The following is a 24,877-nucleotide window of genomic DNA, read 5'->3' as shown; positions in this document are numbered from 1 at the left end:
ACACCACAGGTTGCCACACCACACACAGACTACTACTATACACATACACACACATGTATACACACAGAAAACACACACACACACAGTAATAAGTACCAATAATCATAAAACTGAAGTATCAACAGGAGCAAAGCTTTTTAATAGAAAATGATGACAACTTTTGACAACTACAACCAACCAACCTAGTGACATAACAACTCACGCTAAGAAAGTCCTCACTGTTGGTGCGCTTTACTTTGGTGCAGCTACTAGAGGTAAAAGGCTGACATTTACTCTTGCCAGATTTCACATTCTTGTGGAATAGATGTTTCTGAAACAGGTTATGAAGAAAGGTCGTTGATCAAATGGGTCCAGTCTTAATAAAACATAACCATAGAGACTTAGGTCCCTTACTGAGTCCTAGTACTTAGGTTAAGTTGGAGTCCACCTGACCTGTGATCAGGAGAAGGAACTACACCTTCTCTTGACCAGCTCTTTATGACCACATTACTTATATCCCAAAATAATTAATCAACCACTGTTAGTCAAGATTATGTTAAACAACAAAACAAGGGACAACACCGCACTATACAGTGAACCCTCTAAGATCTGGACTAAAAGGGGGGACCACCTGTCTGAAAAAGCCAATTGTCCGAATCTTCTGGTGAATGTACTAAATGTATATAAACAATAAATAATTATATAAAAAACACCAAAACTACAACACATAATATCCTGACTACTGGGGTTAGTTTTTAGACTTTTTCCAATATTACTTATTAAGTAATTATTAGATGTTTTAATTGCCTGTATGTTGGCCTGGCGAATTGGCTAGGAATTAACATACCTAGGTAGCATTGCTGATCGTCGCATTCGAGCTATATCACAAAAACTGGTTTTTAGAAAAAAAAAACGTTTTTTTTATCTCTTGTGCGAACTATGCGATATTTATACTCAAATTAATCTCTATCTTGCATGGATTCCAGCAATGGAAGACAAATTCTCTGAAGTCAAGTCTGGCATTTTATAAGCAAAAACTTTAAGCCAAAAACCACCTTCACCCTCTAAATCCTTATCACCTTCTGGCTGGGAAGAGGGGGGAGAGGGAGGGGAGGTGTTGACAGCCAAGCGGGGAGATTATCAAGTGCGTAATTACCAGTCAAATAGAGGGAGCCTAAGTTCTTTGTTTATAAAATGTCATTGACTTGACTTAGTATAATATAACTTACATTGCTGGAATTCTTGAAGATAGCGTTTAATTTGCCAGGCGAACGATCGAAAAACGTATAGGAGAAATATATGGCTTGTAGTCTAAGTTAAAAATGGTGATGGGCACAGTGATAAACAAATTATATAAACCAAGCATCTACCTATGATAACATAATAAGAAACATTGTATCATTACTAAAGTGAATGAAATAATATTCCCACAACAACAATTGACAGCTGTTTATGTTTCCCACCTCCTCGGGCACCTGTGTCCAGCATGACTGACCGGTCAACCAGCACCCACGGGCCTAAAATGTTCTATGCTCTGTTTTGGGAATGCTTCTTAGGGAGGCTTCTTAACCCAGAACCCCAATTTTTTTTGTCCGAATCTTCCAAAATCTGAATTTACCAGGTCCAGATCTTCGAGGGTTCACTATACACTAACTCATGCACACGTCAAGGTTAAGTCATGCTTTAGCTTCACTAGTGAAATGAAAAGCATAAAGCATTATAAAGCCAAACACCACAATAGCTGAACCCAAAGTGAGAATTAATATGAACAAAAACAAATGTGGTAATAAGTTAATAAAACTGCTCACTTAGTATCCTCTCTAATCTTGGTGCCAGATCCTTCAATAATAATATTCTGGATAGCTCTAAGTAGGCAATAGCATCATAGTTTTCACTTAGAGCAAATATGCATGTAAGAAATGATGATTTACCGTCTATTTACAATGTTTCTTTAACTACACTCCCAGTACTGTATATACCTCCATGGTCTATTCACATTACACATGCTCAACCATTGTAAACTTGTACGGCAATTTAACTGAATAAATAGTTATCTATCTATCTATAAAACTATCTATCTACATATCTCCTTTTCCTGACATCCCACTTACAAGTATTAACCAACAGTAATAAGACAAGAGAAACACTCTACACATCTGAGTCAGGCTACTTGAGTGTCTCCCGTTCCTGTACTTGTATCACTGAAAATACAGTAAATAATCTTCCTATACAACAGTGTGTGTGAGAAATGTTCTACTGTGAGTTTGTACAATACAGTACCTGAGTATCATCACTACAGTACAATACAGTGCCTGAGTATCATCACTACAGTACAATACAGTACCTGAGTATCATCACTACAGTACAATACAGTGCCTGAGTATCATCACTACAGTACAATACAGTGCCTGAGTATCATCACTACAGTACAATACAGTACCTGAGTATCATCACTACAGTACAATACAGTGCCTGAGTATCATCACTACAGTACAATACAGTACCTGAGTATCATCACTACAGTACAATACAGTGCCTGAGTATCATCACTACAGTACAATACAGTGCCTGAGTATCATCACTACAGTACAATACAGTACCTGAGTATCATCACTACAGTACAATACAGTGCCTGAGTATCATCACTACAGTACAATACAGTGCCTGAGTATCATCACTACAGTACAATACAGTACCTGAGTGGAGTATCAATACACTACAGTACATCATACAGTACCTGAGTATCACTACACTACAGTATCATCACTACACAATACAGTGTGGTATACAGTACAGTACAGTCATCATCACTAGTACAATACAGTGCCTGAGTATCATCACTACAGTACAATACAGTGCCTGAGTATCATCACTACAGTACAATACAGTGCCTGAGTATCATCACTACAGTACAATACAGTACCTGAGTATCATCACTACAGTACAATACAGTGCCTGAGTATCATCACTACAGTACAATACAGTACCTGAGTATCATCACTACAGTACAATACAGTGCCTGAGTATCATCACTACAGTACAATACAGTGCCTGAGTATCATCACTACACTACACCAATATCCACAGAAGTTTTACAAGGGAAACTAAATGATATAAAAATATTGAAATTTTATAAGATCACACACACACACACACAAGGTGGTCTTTTATCATTCACCCCCAAAAGCTATCAAAACAATATCAGACTCAGCTACAAACAACTACAGTACTTAAAACCATATTCAATTATAATTTTATCGTATATAATTTTTGCAGTTTTGAGATTAAATGCTTTTGAAACACCTCAACCCTTTGAAGTTTCTTCTCTTACACAAATTCAGTTTTGCTAAATGATAGAACTGCAAGGTTTAAAATATCTAGTTTTCTTCTTAAATGTAAAACAAATTGACAACTTAGTCACTTACAAATACAGTACTACGACAATTAAAGATCATCGTGTTTTCAAAGGTACATTCAATATATATATATATTGTACTGTATAGAGGAAACTAGTTACAGTACAGTATACACCAAGGTGTTGTGGTACTGTACCATACATGTAGTTGCCGCCACTATCTTACCTTAATGGATTCACCTAACCTCTTGCCTCGTGCCTCTTGTTTCTTCACTGTACTTTGGTTGAGTTGTGGGGTTCCTGAACCACTGGCGTGGTTAAATTGTTTTATCAATCTTCGCTTTTTGGCAGAATCTGGCAGGGACTGGACGTAGGCATATAGTTCAGCAAGAGCAATCTCGGTCACATCTCTTTCATTGGCTTGTGCCGTCAGTTCACGATCAATAAAAGTAAAAATTGTCTTCGCCGGTGCATCCATCATCGATCTCTGCAATAAAATAGATTTTTTCATATGGAGTACTGTACTATACTGGACACTCCTCCAATTATAAAGGTAGTGTAATGTAATGTAGTGTATTATGGTGACCTATGTGTAATGTTCAACATACTCGCGTCACAAGTGAGTGGACCAGGGTTCGATCCCCAGGCAGGGTAAAACTATGGAAAAATTTCATCATCCCATTTGCCTCTGTCTACCCAGCAGTAAGTTGGAGACATGGATGTTAATTGATTTGCGGATTGTGTTCCAGAGTAATGGTTAGCCAGTGCAGTTGGCGAGTTGTTCGGTCTTTCCGATTATTCTTTGACACTGGGTCACACAGCTTGTTAACTCAGGGTGTAATTGAGGTGTTGGCAACAGCTTCTACACCTTAAACAAATTCACGCCTAAATGGACCTCTTAAATCACTACTGTAATGTGATACAGGTGATTACGTTTTATCTCATGCAAAATATATGACGTTTATATTCAAATTATTACAGGTAGCTGCCTTGCAAGAATTCCAGCAATGCAAATTATATTCTCCTAACTTTAGTCTGAGATATTATATAAGATAAAAACTGTAAGCCTAAAACCCTGGCTTGGCAGATGGGGAGAGGGAGGCAGCGAGGGAGGGGGAGGTGAGGTGGTATGTTTGACAGTTGGAGCCGAAGGTCTTATGCGTGTTTATGTATCAGTCCTTAAGTGACTAAGCTTCTCTCTTATAAAATGCCAGTGAAATGACCTGGGAGAATATAATTTACATTGCTGGGATTCTTGTAAGATAGTGATTAATTTGAATATAAACAAGCTATAATTTGCACAAAACATAACAATTTTAGTACCGTAATCATTCAGTACATGTGCACTCCAGCTTTGCACTAAGGTCATTTATTTCTTTTAAGTTTCTTTTAGTATGGTGTGTGCATGTAAATGAATGAAAATAAATGAAGAAATTTTTGTAAATCTACTCAAAAATACAGTTGAAAAACTTTACATTATAAAATGTACTACAGCACACTAATGTACTACACTTTTTATCTCTTGTGCAAAATATATGACGTTTATATTCAAATCATTCACTGTCTTGCAGGGATTCCAGCAATGCAAATTATATTCTCCTAAACGTCTGTGATATTATATTAGATAAAAACTTATAACCACCAAACCCTGGCTGGGAGGAGGAGGGGGGGGGGGAGGAAGGGGAGGTGACAGTGACATGTTTGGCAGTTGGCACCGAAGGTCTAGTGAAGTATTTATTTGTTTATTTATGTCCTTCAGATTGAGTTTTTGTTTTTTGCTTATAAAATGTCACAGAAGTGACCGGGGAAAATATAATCTACATTGCTGGAATTCTTATAAGATAGTGATTAATTTGAATGTAAACATGCTATAGTTTGCACTAGACAAAAATTTTAGTAATCATTTTGTACATTATTTTGATTACATATACAGTTCAGCTTTGCCCTTAGGACAGTGTGTGCATGTAAATGAGTTTCATTAAATGAATAAAGTTACATATATCGAGCCAAAAATAATAGTAGAAAGAGCTTGGATGGCTAAATTTTAGAATGATCAATAATTTTAATATAAAAAATGCAAAAATATTCAAGAACACAACTTTCTTGATATTTACTCAACTGGAAACGAATGTAAACATAGAACTGATTACCATATTGGTGGACTAGCCGATCAGCTGATGCTCACAACAAAACGTGTTTGTCGTAAGGATTTTGTTAATCAAAGTTTTGTTCGTTAACCGAATTGAAGATCATTATGGGAGCTAATTCGTTAACCGAAATTTCGTTAATTGAACCGTTTGTTAACCAAGAGACCAATAAATATATATATATATATATATATATATATATATATATATATATATATATATATATATATATATATATATATATATATATATATATATATATATATATATATATATATACAGTGTACCCCACTTAACGCGGTCAATTGAACCCAGAGGGTCCCGCGTTAAGTGAAAACCGCGTTAAGTGAATAACAGAACATATGGGATTAATTCCAATAGAACCCAGCCCGACCCCCAAACTCCACTTTTTGACGACAAATAACTATGTTGTAGTAAAAATAACATCTTAATTTTATGATGGTACATGCACACAATTAATACTTAAGAGAAATACAGTCGCCAAGTTAATGTCCATTCAAATAATGGACTCAACTCCCTCCCCCTCTCACACTACAGTACACAGCCAGCTAACAGATGGTCGGTCGGTCCCTCCCTCCCCCCCCCCACCCCCCACCAACCGTCCCAAGGAGATGTGTGGGATAACCTCAAACTAAAGTTAGGAAAATATAATTGACATTGCTGGATTCCTTGTAAGACCAGGAATATTTTGAATATAAATGTCATATATTTTGGACAAAAGATAACATACTTACTCAGATTAAACATTTTATCTAAAAATTGTATGTTTAATGCAAAAAATATGTTGTTTATATTCAAAATGATCACCAAATTATAAGAATTCCAGCAATGTAAATTATATTCTGGCCGGGTAATTTGTATGAATTTTATGAGCTAAAACAAATATCTACAGTTAATAAAAAAAAAATATATTCTTCAACACTATCTGTCAATCAAAGTACCCCACCTTGCCTCCCCCCCTCTTCCAACCGCGCGGTCAGTCCCAACCCTCCCCCCCCCCCCACCAATCCTCCATTCAAGAGTTTTTAACATTTAGTATTAAATAATACCTCAGATTAAAGTTAGGATAATATAATTGACATTGCTGGATTCCTTGTAAGACCAGGAATATTTTGAATATAAATGTCATATATTTTGGACAAAAGATAACATACTTACTCAGATTAAACATTTTATCTAAAAATTGTATGTTTAATGCAAAAATATGTTGTTTATATTCAAAATGATCACCAAATTATAAGAATTCCAGCAATGTAAATTATATTCTGACCGGGTAATTTGTATGAATTTTATGAGCTAAAACAAATATCTTCAGTTAAAAAAAAAAAATAATTCTTCACTGGGTAACAGATGGTCGGTCGGTCCCTCCCTCCCCCCCACCCCCCACCAACGTCCCAAGGAGATGTGTGGGATAACCACTAAATTTTAATAAATAATACCTCAAACTAAAGTTAGGATAATATAATTGACATTGCTGGATTCCTTGTAAGACCAGGAATATTTTGAATATAAATGTCATATATTTTGGACAAAAGATAACATACTTACTCAGATTAAACATTTTATCTAAAAATTGTATGTTTAATGCAAAAAATATGTTGTTTATATTCAAAATGATCACCAAATTATAAGAATTCCAGCAATGTAAACTATATTCTGGCTGGGTAATTTGTATGAATTTTATGAGCTAAAACAGGCAGTCAGGCAGGGTGGCGGGTGGGGGGTGGTGCGAATCTAAAAATAGCTCTCGAGCCGGACACTCACCGCGTTGCTGTGGAAAAATCCGCGTTAAGTGAAAGTTCAGCTTTGGCAAGGCACCGCGTATATGCGAAAACGCGTTAAGTGAAAGCGCGTTAAGCGGGGTAATACTGTATATATATATATATATATATATATATATATATATATATATATATATATATATATATATATATATATATAAATATATATATATATCTTTCTCTCTGTCGACGTGCAAATACACCATATGATAACACTAGTTGACAAGGGTTCGGTAGCATGGATCAAATATGCTGCACTTTATTAATTTTGGGTTGATTTCAAATATGGCAATAGAAAATGTCAATCACGTTACATTTTTAAGATATATGTGTATAAGTAGTGTAGGAATATAAGATATGTACTTGTGTTGGTAGAGAATATTAAATGCAAGGTTAGCAATACTGAACAGCAAGTGGGAGGAAATGCTGTTTTCTGTGTCTATGGGACAGCAGAGCAACAGAAAAACACTACAACACAAAGGACTGGCCAAAGAGAGAAGAGTTTGTTCCAGGAAAATGCAACGTTAAATATACAGTAAGTCCTCGCTTAACAGCGTCCCGCTTAACGTTGTTTCAGTACTACGTTGCTGAACTTTAGAGACCAAAAATTTGTGTAACATCCCAGGGATCCGATACTGCATTGCGTTGCGTCGTCACGAACTACTTTCTACGGCGCATCACCCGCTCTTGTCTGGCCGTGCTACGCTCTCTCAGATCAGCGCGCTGCCCTCACTCGCGGAATGTCACAGTGTCCCCAAGCGACACCAAGCCAGTCTCTGTTACGAATTCACATCATTTGTGTGTGCTTAAGTGCTTTTGCTCTAAAACTGTACTACGTATAATCATTCAAAATGGCTTCCAAGCACCCATCAAGTGCTACTGATGCTAGTGCAGTAAAGAGGCAACGTAAGACCATTACCGTTGCTACGAAAATGGATGTATTAACCCGATTTGAAAAAGGGGAATGCGTTGTGGACATAGCCGCTGTGCTTGGTATAACCCCCACAATGGTGCGCACTATCCAGACCAACGCTGACAAGATTTAGGTTAGTGCTGGAAGTGGTTCTACTCTCGGTACAACTAAAACAACTCGTACTAGAAGCACTGTGATAGAAAAAGTGGAAAAGATGCTAGCTATGTGGCTGGAGGACCAGAATCAACACAATGAGCCTGTGAGCCTTATGGTTATCCAGCATAAGGCCGGATCCTTGTTTGACGACATGAAGGAAGAAGCGGGTGAAGGATCGAAGGAAGAGACCTTTACGGCCAGCCGAGGATGGTTTCAATGATTTAAGCGCAGGTATAACTTCCACATTATTAAGATAACTGGTGAAGCTGCTAGTTCAGATACGGATGCTGCCGAGACATTCCCGCCAGAATTCAAACGGATTATCCAGGAAGGAGGCTATTCATTGAAGCAAGTCTTCAATGTGGATGAGACTGGTCTCTTTTGGAAGAGGATGCCTGAGAGGACCTATATCTCCAAGGAGGAGAAAAGAGCACCAGGTTTTAAAGCAGCAAAAGACCGCTTGACGCTGCTGCTTGGTGCAAACGCTGCCGGCTACTTCAAGCTGCAGCCGATGTTGATTTCTCGTGCTGCTAATCCACGGGCCATGAAAGGTTATCCTAAGGGTCACCTTCCTGTGATCTACAAGGCAAACAAAAAGGCAAGGATAACCAGCGCCATATTTAGCCAGTGGTTAAACATGTACGCCGTCCCTGCAATGGAGGAATACTGTGCCAAGGAGAACCTTGACTTCAAAATTCTTCTGATCCTTGATAATGTTCCAGCTCATCCTACCAATCTCGACGACTTGCATGACAGTGTAAAAGTTGTATTTCTGCTTCCCAACACAACAGCACTGATGCAGCCTATGGACCAAGGCGTCATCGCTGCATTCAAGGCGTATTATTTATGCCGTACCATGGCCCAGTTGCTCAAGGCTACAGAATACAGATGGAGAAAATAAACTCACTATCTGAGAATATTGGTGCAGCTTCAACATTCTTCATGTAATTGACATCATTGGCAAGGCATGTGAAGAGGTTTCAGAAAGTTGCCTGATGGTGTGTGGGGTAAATTGTGGCCCGAGTACGTCACCAGTTTTACGGGATTCACTGACTTAGTCCCAGCTGTGAATAGGGATATCCTCAGCTTGGCTAGAGGCAAGCTTTGATGAGCTGGAATCAGAGCCACTGCAGACGTCCTGGCATCCCATACAGAAGAGCTCACCAACGAAGATCTGCAACTGTTAACAGGACACAGTCCTGTTGAAGACGACGACGAAGAAGAACCTCAACGAACGCTGACTTCCAAGAGGATGGCAGAATCATTCAACATGTTCCAGCAAGAAATGCAAATCCTTCTAGATGACGACCCAAACAGAGAGCGTAGCTCAAAGGTTCAACGTTGTTTCGTATAACGTCATGTTTTTAGGAACGTAACCCAGACGTTAAGCGAGGACTTACTGTATTGAACATTGCTGTTCTCACTTTTAGTCAAGTTTATGTGTGCTGTACTTTCCATTTTTAACTTGTCATTTTTTAATGTTTTAAATTAATAAAGTGCCCTGTACAAGAAAACCTAGTTCCTGCCTCTCAGTTATTTCTAGTGGGAAAAATCCCACAAGTACACTAAATTTCCAATTTTTTGAGCCAGTTTCATCAGAATTGTGAGGTGGATTATGGAGATACACAAAATATAAAGATCGCTAACTTTGACTGCGATTATCTCAAAATTGAATTCTGACATAAGTGCCCTTCTTCCAGTGAGCACCTCATATGTGAAGTAAAATGTTTTATCAGAAGGAGCCAGATACTTATTAACAGTATTTTTTTTGTAACTATACTGTACAGTACTGTATCTTACCAGCAGTTATTTAAATGTACAATTATCCAGATGTAAAACTAGAGTACTTGTTGTGGTGTTAACTTAGGATATTATTCAATGTCACCAACTTAAACAATCACTTACTTGTGACAGCTGGTGCCGCATCTTTTTCTTATTACTCCAATATTGACGGACATCATATTCCAGTTCAAGCGGAATCTGTAAAAAATTAAATAAACATTACCATCGCACATTCCCTGTTTGCTAACTGGTGTAAGTAATAACAAAGATTATACCTGTAATACTGACACTATACTGTACTCTACACACTCCCACTATACTATACAGTGGTCCCTCGGTTAACGAGCGCCTCGGTTAACGAGCTGCCTCCCTTAACATTCTTAAATTCGGTTAACGAATTTCTTACGAGCCGACCTCAACATGTTTTCGCTTGCACTGGCCGGTCAACCAGCTATAGTATTAGTCCGCCAATACATAAATTGGCTCTAGGGCTTAAATTCCTTACTATTTTAGTATATATCAAGAAGTTTATACTATTCAATAATTTTAAAAGTTTAATATTAAATTTTTTAGTCATTCTAACAATTATTGAACATAATTGAAGGTAAAGTGATTAGTTTAATGCGCGGCATCCAGCCTCTTAACACAGCAAACAGGCGTTAGTCTCTCTCTGTTTTCACTGGAGGTAACATCTTGCTTGAGACTCTCTTCAACTAAATGCTTTTTTTCTGTGTTTCCAAGCAAATTATTGGTCATTTTGAAATTTATTTTACATATTGACAATATATAGCGCAGTGCAGTGTTATTTTAAAGAAAATATTCTTTATTTACAACAAGTTTAACTTTGAAAAACACGTGTTGACATTGTTTGAATCCAGCATGGGGCCTAAGAGATCAAGAAAAGCTATTTCAATCCAAACCAAGCAGGAAATCATAAAAAAACATGAACAAATGTGCTTAGCAAAGAATATGGCATGTCGACATCAACTGTGTCGACAATTCTTGCACAGAAAGACAAATTTAAAAAAGTGAAAGTGAGAGACAAATCTACAAGAGTGTTTAAAAGTAGATCCCTAATAGCAGAAACTGAGAGGTTACTTATCATCTGGATTAGGGAAAAACAGATGAAAGGTGATTCAGTTTCTGCTGAATTCATTTGTGAGAGCCAGGGAGATTTACGAACATTTAAAGGCAGATCAACCTGGTTCTTCAGGCACAGAATTTGAAGATTTTCGGGCCAGCAAAAGCTGGTTCGAAAAATTTAAGAAAAGAAGTGACATTTTAAGTGTTGCTAGGCATGGTGAAGCTGCTAGTGCTGATAAAGAAGGGGCAGCAAAGTTTTTAGATGAATTTAAAAAACTGATGGAAGAAGAAAATTATCTTCCACAGCAAGTGTTCAATGTGGACGAAACTGGGCTGTTCTGGAAAAAGATGCCCAAAAGAACATTCATCACCAAAGATGAAGCCTCTTTACCTGGGCATAAACCCATGAAAGACCGTCTCACTCTATTGCTTGGTGCCAATGCTTCAGGGGATTTCTGACTGAAGCCTATGCTTGTCTACCACTCTGAAAACCCCAGGGTGTTCAAGCTACAGAAAGTGGTAGAACAAAGCTTGGAGTTTATTGGAAGTCCAACCGTAAGGCATGGGTGACAAGACAGCTCTTTAATGAATGGGCTGTTGCTGTGTTTTGCCCTTCTGTCAAGAGCTACCTAACCACCAATAAACTCCCTTAAAAGGCTCTTCTCCTCATGGATAATGCTCCTGGTCATGACCCTGACCTTGCCAGCAATTTGGAGTATCAATTTGACTTTGTGAAAGTGTTGTTTTTGCCTCCCAACACTTCAGGCATTCCCAGATAGTTTAGTTTCATGCATGATTTTCATCAAATCAAAAACAGGCTTCCCTTTGAACTCTGGAGAAACGTAAAGAACACTTAACTCATTCTTCAGCCTTACAGTATCAAAGAAAAATCCATACTGCTTCTCCAAACTTTTCACTGCACTGTCAGGAAACTGCTTGCAATGTTTTTCAAAAAAGTTGCTGTTCAGCAAAGAGAAGAATTCGAGCTGTGTGACTGTCTGAAACCTATCTCTTAGTTGAACTAAAATGTTATCCAAGATTTCATTGAAAAGAGCTCTGCAGCCTGCTTCATTGAACAGAGCTCTGCAGCCTGCTTCTTCCAACTGCTCACTTCTTCTGGGTCTTTTATTTGGGTTTTCATCATTTCTTCCTGGAACACTTTCCTGAAAAATCCTGTCAAAGTCGTCTTCACGAATTTTCTTAATTTTTCCAATCGGCTCTTCAACCTTTTTGGAGTAGTAGGCAATGTCCATTCCTTCTGTTTGAAGAATGTCGAAAGAACATCCGTGAAAGAAAACACGGAAGAAAAAACATTCAACGGGAAGCGAGTCTGGAATTTCTGGAGGAAAGACAAAAATCGTTGGCCCTTTAAAACACAGTCATTGTCCCACTCTGCAGGTTGATCAAGTATGTGATGGAAAAATTAGGTCAATTGGTCATAATATTCTTTCACAGTGTTGACCAATCTTGAAGAAAAATTCCATCTTGTAGGCGCTACTCTGGGTAGTTGTTTCTCAAGAAAAGCTTGAAGGGCAAATGTTCTCTTTGAAGACTTTGAGAAAAATGCTGTTAAACATGAAAGTGTCTGAAAAAATTTCTACATTTCGTGATGTTTTATGCTGATTGCTGAAGTGTCTGATTGTCAGATTTAGCAAATGGCTGTAACAGTGCACAAATATAGCACACGGGTGCAGTTCCCGTACCTTCTTATTAAAACCGTTTTGTTGACCAGCCATAACAGCAGTGCCATCGTATGGCTGAGCAACAAGTTATCCCCCCCCACAATTAAAGTCGCTCAGCAGATGTTTAACATGCTCCAGTAAGCCTGCTGAGGAACGATCAGCGCTCACATCTGTAAAATGAAGAAATCTTTCTTGAACTTGACAGTTTTGGTCAACAAAACGAAAAACAGTGACACAGTGACACAAAATCAGTTTTCTCAATATCTTCTTTTATTTGCTTCGTGATTAAGTAGCCGATTGCAGCAATCAAATCATTTTGAATGGCGGAAGATGTACCTAGGAAAATAGTTGATTCTTTCAAATGAATTTCTAACATCGGATAATAATGGCTAATCAGTACAAGTAGCTCTAAGTAATTCCCTTTATTTATAGACGTATCTGATTCGTTATGGCCTCGAAGAGGAAGTTCTTGCTTTGCTAGAAAGCATACGGCATCAATTAGTCCTTTCAGGATTTCCCGATTTTTCTTAACTTATTCATTGTGCATTTGGTCACTGATGCGTTGTTGTTCATCAAGCCGACGATCAATTCTTGTTCTTCCGAAACTATTAAGTTGCAGAAAACAGTTTATGTGATAAAAAGATTTCTCATGCCTAGAAATAGCCTATGACAAAGTATCCACATTATCAAAACTAGTTTTCGACCATACACTGTGATCAGTTGAAAAGAGCAAACACGGCCAGCAGAAGAGTTTGTTTAACTTATTTGAGCTAATCAACCAATACGCGCTTTTGTACTGCGTGATATTAAAATGCCTAACATATTCTTTGTTTTTATCTGTATGCTTCTTTGTAAGTCCTGGAATTCGTGGACACGGTCTACGTTTTCCTACGATTTCAATTTTCTCTGAAATGTTTCTTCTCGAAAACGGCTTTTCCAGCAGTTCCTTAACTAAAGAAGTGTCCTCTTCTACCACAGTTTCCATCGCAAGTAGAATATTTATAACACTATAAGTCTATAACACTCGGGTAGCAGAAGCACCACAACACACACGAGAGGAAGAATGTAAACAACACGCACGACCCACACGGACTAGCGGGTGGAGCGACACTGATGCTCCACGGCCTGGTGCATCATATCTGCCATTTCACCGTGGTATGACCGTGACGTCAGCGAGCTGCGCGCGCAGGCTTTCATCGAGGTGAAACAGCAACTACCGATGCGCTTGGGAGAGGAGCTAGCCCCGGCCTCGCTCCCTTACACAGCGCTGTTACTAAGCGCTCGGCTGCATTTTAGAGTATAAATGTAAATTTATTATTTAAGATGAATAAACAAACAAAAAGCTCTGAGCAGTGACCATGCCTAGCATGCTCAGAGGATTCGCCACTGGTCCGGATATATCCCGACCCGACTGTATTGTACTATTCTTTTGCCAGCTCAGGGATGATGTTGTTGGTGATTTTATTACAGTCAACCCTCACTACTGGCAGTTAATTCAACCCACAGGGTACCGCGGAAAGTGAGAAACGCGTAAAGTGAACAACATAACATATGGGATTAATTGAAATAGAGACCGGGCCGACCCCCAAACTCCACTTTTTGATGACACACAACTATGTTGTAGTAAAGATATTATCTTAACTTTATGATGGTATGCACACACAATTAATAATTAAGAGAAATATCAATAATATTAGTTTTTTTAACACTTACATTAGTAGAAAAGATGGCTGGGCACTGCACGGGGATGGGGGTTGGTTCGAGGCAGAGGGCAGATTATTGGCCCTCACCTGTATCACTTGTATCAATTGTATCACTATCCACCACAGTGGCTTGCAGGGCCTCTTTGTCAAACCCCTCAAAGTCCATATAAGTCCATATCCTCACTATCATTATCACTATCACTGACTTGGGCCGGCTGTGGTGGGTGGCGGGTGAAAAACTCGGTAATGTTTTGATGACTGGGCGACCTTGTGCGCACCCTGCTCGCGCCGCTTACACAACATGGCGGATGGCGGGAGAGGGCGGGAGAGATGGCGGGAGGTTTGGATCCAAAAATGGCACGGCTCGCCAGCCTCCGCGCAAAGGGGTATGACGCATCGCAGGGAATCGCAGCATTCCTGTTTCGCAGGGTACCGCAGAACGCGGAAACGCTGAATGTGGGACCGCCGTAAAGCGAGGGTTGACTGTATACAAATGAATTTTTATTTTTTCATATTATTGGAATATGTCAGTGCTAACACAGGCATCTGGAAGCTTCCCTATGTTAGTTGGTGAATCAGCAGTGTGGGTCGACGGTCAATAGTTTAGAGAAGCTCCAGAGAGGTATGGCTGCTTTCTGCACCAGTGACCTTCCCTCTGTGAGTGAAACCAAAAAGAAGTTTCTGGAGTGCGATAAACAATAATATAAATGAGTGTAAATCCTCACCTCTGATGTCTAAAATTACTTTATGTTCTGTTTTAGTGTATTTATATTAACTAACAGTATCGAGAGATTATGTCTTCATTCAAATATTTACCCACTGTGTAGTGTGCCAAACTGCTCCTCAGATTCCAGTATTACCGTATTTTGCCAGCCTATAAGACGCACTTAAGCAATATAATTATTTCCATGTCTCGCCATATGGCCAGTGACATTCTTATAACCTTCTTGCACTGGTGGGTTGATGATCCGTCACTTTTTATGGTCAGTAGATAGCTTGAGACACACATGTGTCCAAGAAAATCTGATATCTCCAGCTATTCTCCTCCTCTCTCCCTGATAAACAGACAAATTGTTAAGTGTTTATTAACCCATCATCAATTGTGACCAAGTCCCTGGTTGATGATCTGACTTTCTGTCTCATTTACACACAATTGCAGGGTCTCAATTGTTTCTCTTACTATTGACAACACAACATACATATATTGTTTCTCATTTTTTTCTTTATTATTGTTATTAATATTATTACTGTGTTGTGATTATTATTACTAATTTATTATTTTATTTTCAATTTTGTATTTTTTATTATAAATTTTATTTACTGTGAATTCTTATTATTATTACATTCTTGCCCCCAGGCCCCGATTTGGGTCAGTGACCTGTGCTCGGGTGGGCTAATCCCCGTAAAAAAAAAAAATTATATATAGAAGAAAACCACAAAAGTGTCCTTAAGTGAAACATGAGCCATTTGAACTAGGAACATACAGAACTGTATACTACATTAATAATGTTTCTAGTGATGCCTACAAACATGAACACAAGGGTATCAGCTTACCTGGAAGAGCTGTAGGGCTTCTTCAATCATGTAGGCTACAGCTGTACTCAGTGTTGCTGACAGGTACTGTAGATCATTGGGAGCCATCTGAAACTCATGAAACATATGAAAGTACAGTCATGAGCCGCTTTATGTCCGTCCGAACAACATCATCCGATCGCATATACGTCCATGGCCCATAAAAATAATAAGAAAATAAAGGGGATAAAAAAAAATCTGTAGCGGACTTAAGTGGCCTTAGAGCGGACGGCGCTCACGCATGCATCACGTGTCTTAAACAAAATAGATTGTGCTGCCAGGCTTATGATGATACAGTACAGTAACTATACATCCATAATATGTTTTGATAGATATAAGAAATGCCTATGTTACTGGTTTATGTTCTTAACCTATGTGTTTCATTAGTTGTGACACGTTATATAGTGAATTTAGTCAATATTGTACAATACAAGTACACTGCAATATTCCACATACATGTAAGTATAAATACAAAGTTCACAATGTGATGTTCAGACAACGTCCAATTCGGTTAACGTCACGTTTCCAAGAACGATCTGGGACGCGCACGCATGACTGTACAGGAGAACCACTAGACGGGTACTTAAATATTGTCCACAGATACACTTTGTCGGACTCTCTATTCACAAGAAATATTTGTAAAAGTCCGAAAATCCAGGTCGGTCCAGACGACGTAGTTCTCAGACGCTGCAGTGGAAGTCTGTGCATGGGTGTCGACAGTGCATTTCAGTTTGAGTCCTGCCTTCATATGTATAGTATCAGTATGTCACACATCACTACCTACACTCATTTACGTGAACTTTTTATGTACAGTAGTACAGTACAGTACAGTGGTCCCTAGGTTAACGAACGCCTCAGTTAACGAAATCTCGGTTAACGAATTACCTTCCATAAGAATCTTCATTTCGGTAAACAAAAAAAATTTGGTTAATGAATTCCTTATGAATTCCTCTCAACATGTTTTCGCTTACTCACCAGCTGGAATATTAGTCTGCTAATACAGTAATCGGTTCTAGGGCTTATATTTGTCCCCATCTGAGTAACTATCAAGAAGGTTGTACTATTCAATAATTTTACAAGGTTTATATTAAAATTCTTAGTAATTTTAACACTTATTTAACATAATTGAAGTACAGGAAACTAATTTTAGCGCACCAAACAGCCACTTGACTCACCCAGCAGGCGTCAGTTTGTATCTCTGGTCATTAGAGATAACATCTAGACTTTGAACATAAACTATTTTTACATTTTTACAGTACAATTATTGGTCATTCTGAAATTTATTTTACATATTGATATTATACAGTATAGTGCAGTGTTGATTTAAAGAAAATAATCTTTAATTACAGCTAGCTAATTTAAAATTTTAGTGGTGAAATTACTGAAACCAAAATCCCATTGAAACAATCGCTGAGTTAACAAAATTTTTGGTCAACTAACGACCTTCTGGAACGAATTGTGTCAAGTAACCGAGGACCACTGTACATCTTTTTCTTTAACGGGATACTTGAGGGTTTTACAAAATAGGCAAAAATAATATAGAGAATGAATATATAAAAAACAAATTTAATGAAAGAACAACACTTGCTCACTGAATACTGTACAGTGGTGTAATCAGATTTGTTGAAGGCCTACAAGAGCTACTAAGTACAGAGCTGAGGTTGTGTACGTATATGTGAACAGGCTGAAGATGGCAAGGGAACCGAGCATTGCCGCATTTGCCAGGTTTATTTATTGATTCAGTCCATGATTATATTCTCGCTTGATCAGCCTCATATGGTCTGTGATTCATCTTTTAATATAACATCTTTAACCTGTAGATGGTCATCAGGACTCTCCTTAAAAGTCCAACCCTGTTCAGCCAAAATTGTGTTTTCAAACCAGCTGAAAAGCTCCAACAACACCTAAGAAAATCACAAACAAATTGCATACTGAGATTATTCAAATGTCCCATGGAGTAACCAAATGTCCTCTAGGACGCCATAATGGCACAGAACTTCCCTCGAAGTTGAGGTGGAGGATTCACCAAGCCCACTGTACTTTTGCTGAATCTTTCAATGAAAATAAATCCCCACACTTTTTTATCATTTATAGCTTTAATATATATATAATATATATATATATATATATATATATATATATATATATATATATGTATATATGTATATGTATATATGTATATATGTATATATGTATATATATGTATATATGTATATATATATATATATATATATATATATATATATATATATATATATATATATATATATATATTATATATGTATATATATATATATATATATATATAATATATATATATATATATATATATATATATATATATATATATATATATATATATATATATATATATATATATATATACAGTATTACCCTCACTAACGCGTTTCACTTAACGCGTTTTATCATATATGCGAGCCTCGCCAGAGCTGAACTTACTTAACACGATTTTTTTCCATATACGCAGAGTGTCCAGCTCGAGACGCTATTTTTAGATTTGCCCACCCTGCCTGACTGCCTAGCTCATAAAATTCATACAAATTACCCGCCAGAATATAATTTATATTGCTGGAATTCTTATAATTTGGTGATCATTTTGAATATAAACATCATATTTTTCATTAGACATACAAATTTTAGATAAAAATTTTCAAATTAACTATGTTATCTTTTGTGCAAAATATATGACATTTATATTCAAAATATTCCTGGTCTTACAAGGAATCCAGCAATGTCAATTATATTATCCTAACTTTAGTTTGAGGTATTATTTATTAAAATTTAGTGGTTATCCCACATCTCCTTGGGACGGTTGGTGGGGGTGGGGGGGAGGGAGGGACCGACCGACCATCTGTTACCCGTGAAGAATTATTTTTTTTTATTAACTGAAGATATTTGTTTTAGCTCATAAAATTACAAATTACCGGTCATATATTTGTGGAATTCTTTATATTTGATGATCATTTTGAATATAAACATCATTTTTTGCATTGTGACATACAAATTTTAGATAAAAATTTTTCAAATTAACTATGTTATCTTTTGTGCAAAATATATGACATTTATATTCAAAATATTCCTGGTCTTACAAGGAATCCAGCAATGTCAATTATATTATCCTAACTTTAATCTGAGGTATTATTTAATACTAAATGTTAAAAACCCTGGAAGGGAGGATTGGTGGGGGTGGGGGTGGGGAGGTTGACTGACTGCGGTTGGAAGAGGGGAGGCAAGGTGGGGTACTTTGATTGACAGATAGTGTTGTGAAGATTATTTTTTTATTAACTGAAGATATTTGTTTTAGCTCATAAATTCATACAAATTACCCGTCAGAATATAATTTACATTGCTGGAATTTTATAATTTGGTGATCATTTTGAATATAAACATCATATTTTTGCATTAGACATACAAATTTTAGATAAAATTTTCTCAAATTAACTATGTTATCTTTTTGTGCAAAATATGACATTTATATTCAAAATATTCCTGGTCTTACAAGGAATCCACAATGTCAATTGTATTATCCTAACTTTAGTTTGAGGTATTATTTATTAAAATTTAGTGGTTTTCCCCAAAATTTCTCTTCTGAGAGGGAGTTGAGTCCATTATTTGAATGGACATTAACTGGCGACTGTATTTTCTATTTCTCTTGAATTGTGTATGTACCATCATAATTAAGATGTTATTTTTACTACAACATGGGTATGTGCCTTCAAAAGTGGAGTTTGGGGGTCGGGCCGGTTTCTATTGAATTAATCCCATATGTTCTGTTGTTCATTTAACGCGGGACCCTCTGGGTTCAATTGACCGCTATATGGGTACAATCATATATATATATATATATATATATATATATATATATATATATATATATATATATATATATATATATATATATATATATATATATATATATATATATATATATATATATATATATGTAAATAGACCCCTACTCACTTATCATTACGTGACTTCATAATTGCGACTTCATTAACCTCAGATATAGATAAAAAAAAAAAAAAAAAAAAAAAAAAAATTTTTAATAAAAATCTACAATGAAATACAGCAGTAAAAGTAATGAATAATGATGAATGGATACAGTACAGTGAAAGTAATAAATATAAGGAATGGATACAGTGTGACTGAGCACTTAACCTTTAATGTAGTCAGCTGAATGCACATGGGGCCCCATAATTTTCTAATTATACATGGAGACTACATTAACTGGAAACGTTTCGTATAGAAAAATGCTCATTTAATTTTTTTTTTTTTTTTTTTTTTTATCTATCTGAGGCGGTCGTGTCCCGACGGTCGTAAGTCCACGTGAATGTAAGTCGGGTCTATATATATATATATATATATATATATATATATATATATATATATATATATATATATATATATATATATATATATATATATATATATATAATATATATATATCCTCAGTTAATCTACCGTTAATCTAAATTTCGTTAACGAACTGCCTTCCATAAGAATCTTCAATTGGTTGATTAATTTCTTACGAACCCACTCAACATGTTTTCGCTCACTGGCCGGGCAACCAGCTTTAGTATCAGTCCGCCAATACATTAATCGGTTCTAGGGCTTAAATTCCTTACTATTTTAGTAAATATCAAGAAGTTTATACTATTCAATAATTTAAAGTTTAATATTCAATTTTTAGTCATTTTAACAATTATTGAACATAATTGAAGGACAGTTAGATTCCCACTTAACGCGTCAATTGAACCCAGAGGGTCCCGCTAAGGGAACCAAGTAAGTGAACAACAGAACATATGGGATTAATTCCAATAGAAACCGCCTGACCCCCAAACTCCACTTTTGAAGGCACATACCTATGTTGTAGTAAAAATAACATCTTAATTTTATGATGGTACATGCACACAATTACTTAAGAGAAATACAGTCGCTAGTTAATGTCCATTCAAATAATGGACTCAACTCCTCCCTCTCTCACACTACACTCCCTGGCTCTTCCCTCTCAGAGAAATTTTGGGGAAAACCACTAAATTTTAATAAATAATACCTCAAACTAAAGTTAGGATAACAATTGACATTGCTGATTCCCTTGTAAGACCAGGAATATTTTGAATATAAATGTCATATATTTTGCACAAAAGATAACATAGTTAACTAGAGAAAAATTTTATCTAAAATTTGTATGTTTAATGAAAATATATGATGTTTATATTCAAAATGATCACCAAATTATAAGAATTCCAGCAATGTAAATTATATTCTGACCGGTAATTTGTATGAATTTTATGAGCTAAAACAAATATCTTCAGTTAATAAAAAATAATCTTCTACAACACTATCTGTCAATCAAAGTACCCCCACCTTCCCCCTCTTCCAACTGCAGAGTCAGTCCCAACCCTCCCCCACCCCCACCAATCCTCCCTTCCAGGTTTTAACATTTAGTATTAAATAATACCTCAGATTAAAGTTAGGATAATATAATTGACATTGCTGGATTCCAAGACCAGGAATATTTTGAATATAAATGTCATATATTTTGTAATAAAAAGATAACATAGTTAATTTGAGAAAAATTTTATCTAAAATTTGTATGTCTAATGCAAAATATGATGTTTATATTCAAAATGATCACCAAATTATAAGAACAGTGAGTTCTGCTATAACGCGTGTTTTGATAACGCGAATTTGCTCTAACGCGATTTATGATTCGAACAATATTTGTATAACGCGATCGCTTGTTTGCAATAACGCGATTTTTGCATTATTTCTCCAATTTTGTGGTATTAACTGTGAATATGGAAGAAGAATATCTCCAAAAGCATTCTGATGATAGAATTCCGGTGATTATTATCGAAAGAAAGGATATAACACTTAAAAAGCTTGATGTTATCAACCTCAAAATCACCCTTCTCCCCATCAAGTTACATTCATATTTTTCAAGGTAAAGTGTTAAATTTACTGTATGATTTCATTATTAGATATGAATGTAACATTTATTTAGACTGTGCTATCCTTGTGTTAGCTAACTACTAAATTTTTCATTTCTTTAGTAATCTGCACCTAACCCTTTTTTCTCCATAAGCCCTGTTATTTCTATTATTTTATAACACGATATTTTAAGAACACAATTATCGTTATAGCAGAACTACCTGAATTCCAGCAATGTAAATTATATTCAACCGGATAATTTGTATGAATTTTATGAGCTAAACAAATATCTTCAGTTAATAAAAAAATAATTCTTCACTGGTAACAGATGGTCGGTCGGTCCTCTCCCCACCCCACCAACCGGCCCCAAGGAGATGTGTGGGATAACCACTAAATTTTAATAAATAATACCTCAAACTAAAGTTAGGATAATATAATTGACATTGCTGATTCCTTGTAAGACTAGGAATATTTTGAATATAAATGTCATATATTTTGCACAAAAAGATAACATAGTTAATTTGAGAAAATTTTTATTCAAAATTTGTATGTCTAATGCAAAATATGATGTTTATATTCAAAATGATCACCAATATAATATATGAAAACGTGTTAAGTGAAAGTTCAGCCTGGCGAAAGCCAGATATGCAAAACGCTAAGTGAAAACCACGTAGGGCGGGTAATACTGTAAAGTGACTAGTTTAATGCTGCATCCAGCCTCTTAACACAGCAAACAGGCGTTAGTCTCTCTCTGTTTTCACTGGAGGTAACATCTTGCTTGAGACTCTTCAACTAAATGCTTTTTTCTGTGTTTCCAAGCAAATTATTGGCCATTTTGAAATTTATTTTACATATTGACAATATATAATGCAGTGCAGTGTTGATTTAAAGAAAATAATCTTGAAATACACCAAGAGAACTAAAATTTTATGGGTAAAATGGTGCCATGGGGTGACTTCTCTTCCACCCCAATGCCTCTCTTCTCCCTTCTCCTCCACCTCCCACTTCAAATGCACATCATCATCATCATCCAGGAGCCTTCTACATACACACCTCAAAGTAAGTGAACTTTTCTCCCATTTTTGTTGAATTTAGGCTATTTTCGGTGAGCTGGAACCAATTACCCAAAAACCCATTGAAACAATGGTTTCGGTTAATGAACTTTTCGGTTAACGAACGACCTTCTGGAACGGATTGAGTTCGTTAACCGAGGGACCACTGTATATAAAACTTACTGTGGATTTATCTCAATATTTGGGGCAATAATTTTGTTGTTCAATTTTACTTTCAGTACTTGAGTACTTCATGAGATACTTTTCTACTTTTATTTGAGAACATTGAACTTTGGATACTTTTACTTCTACTTGAGTAGCATTTTGCCACTGTAATAATACTTTTACTTAAGTAACAGTCAAATACTTTTTACAACTTTACTTTTACTTAAGTAACAAAGTCCAGTGCTTTTTACAACTCTGATAGTATGTAACAATCATCTCGGTGAAAACACTTGTCAACAACCAGACTGAGTCTGATTTTCAACCCATAGAGTTCTATCTCTTGTATTTGTTATTCTTTAAGTGATAGTGTTTTATTGACCTCGTTATGTACTTAAATACCTTAGTTGTTGCAGCTCAATACAGTATTAACAATATAACAACAACTGATTTTCTTGTATCAGTCCAGATAAGCAGTGTTATGTCTGGACCCCCCATAGATTCATTTTTCTTTACCTTTCACAATTTCCGGACTGGGATCTGTCTCAATTAATCCGGTGTATTGAAGTACAGTCGGCCCTTAACATAAGCGGGTTTAACTTACACGGATTTGCAAATACGGGATTGCCGCTGGAGGAATATACATTCAAAGGAATACACATTATTCAAATAGCACGCGACACCACACATTGCACACCACACACACACACACACACACACACACACATCGCCCGCGCCACACCGCGTTCCCGAGCTCCCTCAGTCAGTCAGTCTCGCTGTAACCACGCTTGTGTTGACATCAGCATTGTAGTTGCAAAAATATTACATTTCCGTGAATGTATTATATCAAGCACAGTATGAATAGAATATCACTAATATAACAGTATTTTAACCGAAAACTATTAAAAAAACGAGTAACATATCTTGAACATCGGAAGGTTAGGTAAAGTCTTTTGTTTTCATGTAGTTTATCCTAATTTACATTGAAATACATTACGTTTCAGCAAAACTACTATTTATTTCTGAGAATATGGAAATGTAATATTTTTGCTGAAATGACGTACGTATTACAGTGGAAAGTGTCGAAAGCAATGACTTTCGCTTTCTTTCGTTCAAAAGATGTTACCGTAATCACTTTTGATGGTTAACAGTTTTTTAAATGAAAACGATTCGAAAAACACGTGTACCGTCCAGCTGATACAGCAGAGCCCTGGTCGCAATCAGACCAGAAATTGTGGTAAAATCTTTTAAGAAATGTGGGATTTCGAATGGTCTTGATGGAACAGAAGACGACTTGTTGTGGGATTATGAGGCTAATGAGAGAGTGATTGAGGATGAAGATATTGATGATCCTATGGCTGATGATGGTGTTGATCCATATGACGATACTGTTCAAGGAGAGGACTGGGAGTAGCTGTTTGGTGCTGATGACAAGGAAATGATTTAATGGATTTTAATGAAAATATTCAGAAAAATGGTATCGTAGTATTTATTCAAGTGAATTAGGATAGAATATTATTGTAAAACAACA

The 24,877-nt window shown here is 36.4% G+C and overlaps 1 protein-coding gene across 1 annotated transcript in view; it reads right to left on the bottom strand.

The window, feature by feature from the left end:
* The window catches only part of LOC121863685 (rho GTPase-activating protein 19-like), a 61,536-nt gene that overhangs the window by 1,570 nt on the left and 35,089 nt on the right, over window positions 1-24,877 (bottom strand). Inside the window, exons 6-9 of the mRNA XM_042362427.1 lie at window positions 16,157-16,243; window positions 10,258-10,332; window positions 3,561-3,821; window positions 203-310 (exon numbers count right to left, since the gene is read on the bottom strand). Of these exons, the coding sequence (XP_042218361.1) occupies window positions 203-310; window positions 3,561-3,821; window positions 10,258-10,332; window positions 16,157-16,243 (531 nt within the window). The remainder of the gene's footprint in view (window positions 1-202; window positions 311-3,560; window positions 3,822-10,257; window positions 10,333-16,156; window positions 16,244-24,877) is intronic.

This window comes from Homarus americanus, unplaced genomic scaffold (genome assembly GCF_018991925.1).
Source record: "Homarus americanus isolate GMGI-L3 unplaced genomic scaffold, GMGI_Hamer_2.0 scaffold11028, whole genome shotgun sequence".
Taxonomy (NCBI): Eukaryota; Metazoa; Arthropoda; class Malacostraca; order Decapoda; family Nephropidae; genus Homarus; species Homarus americanus.
The sequence above is the reverse complement of the archived record's forward strand: the minus strand, read 5'-3'. Positions and strand labels throughout refer to the sequence as shown.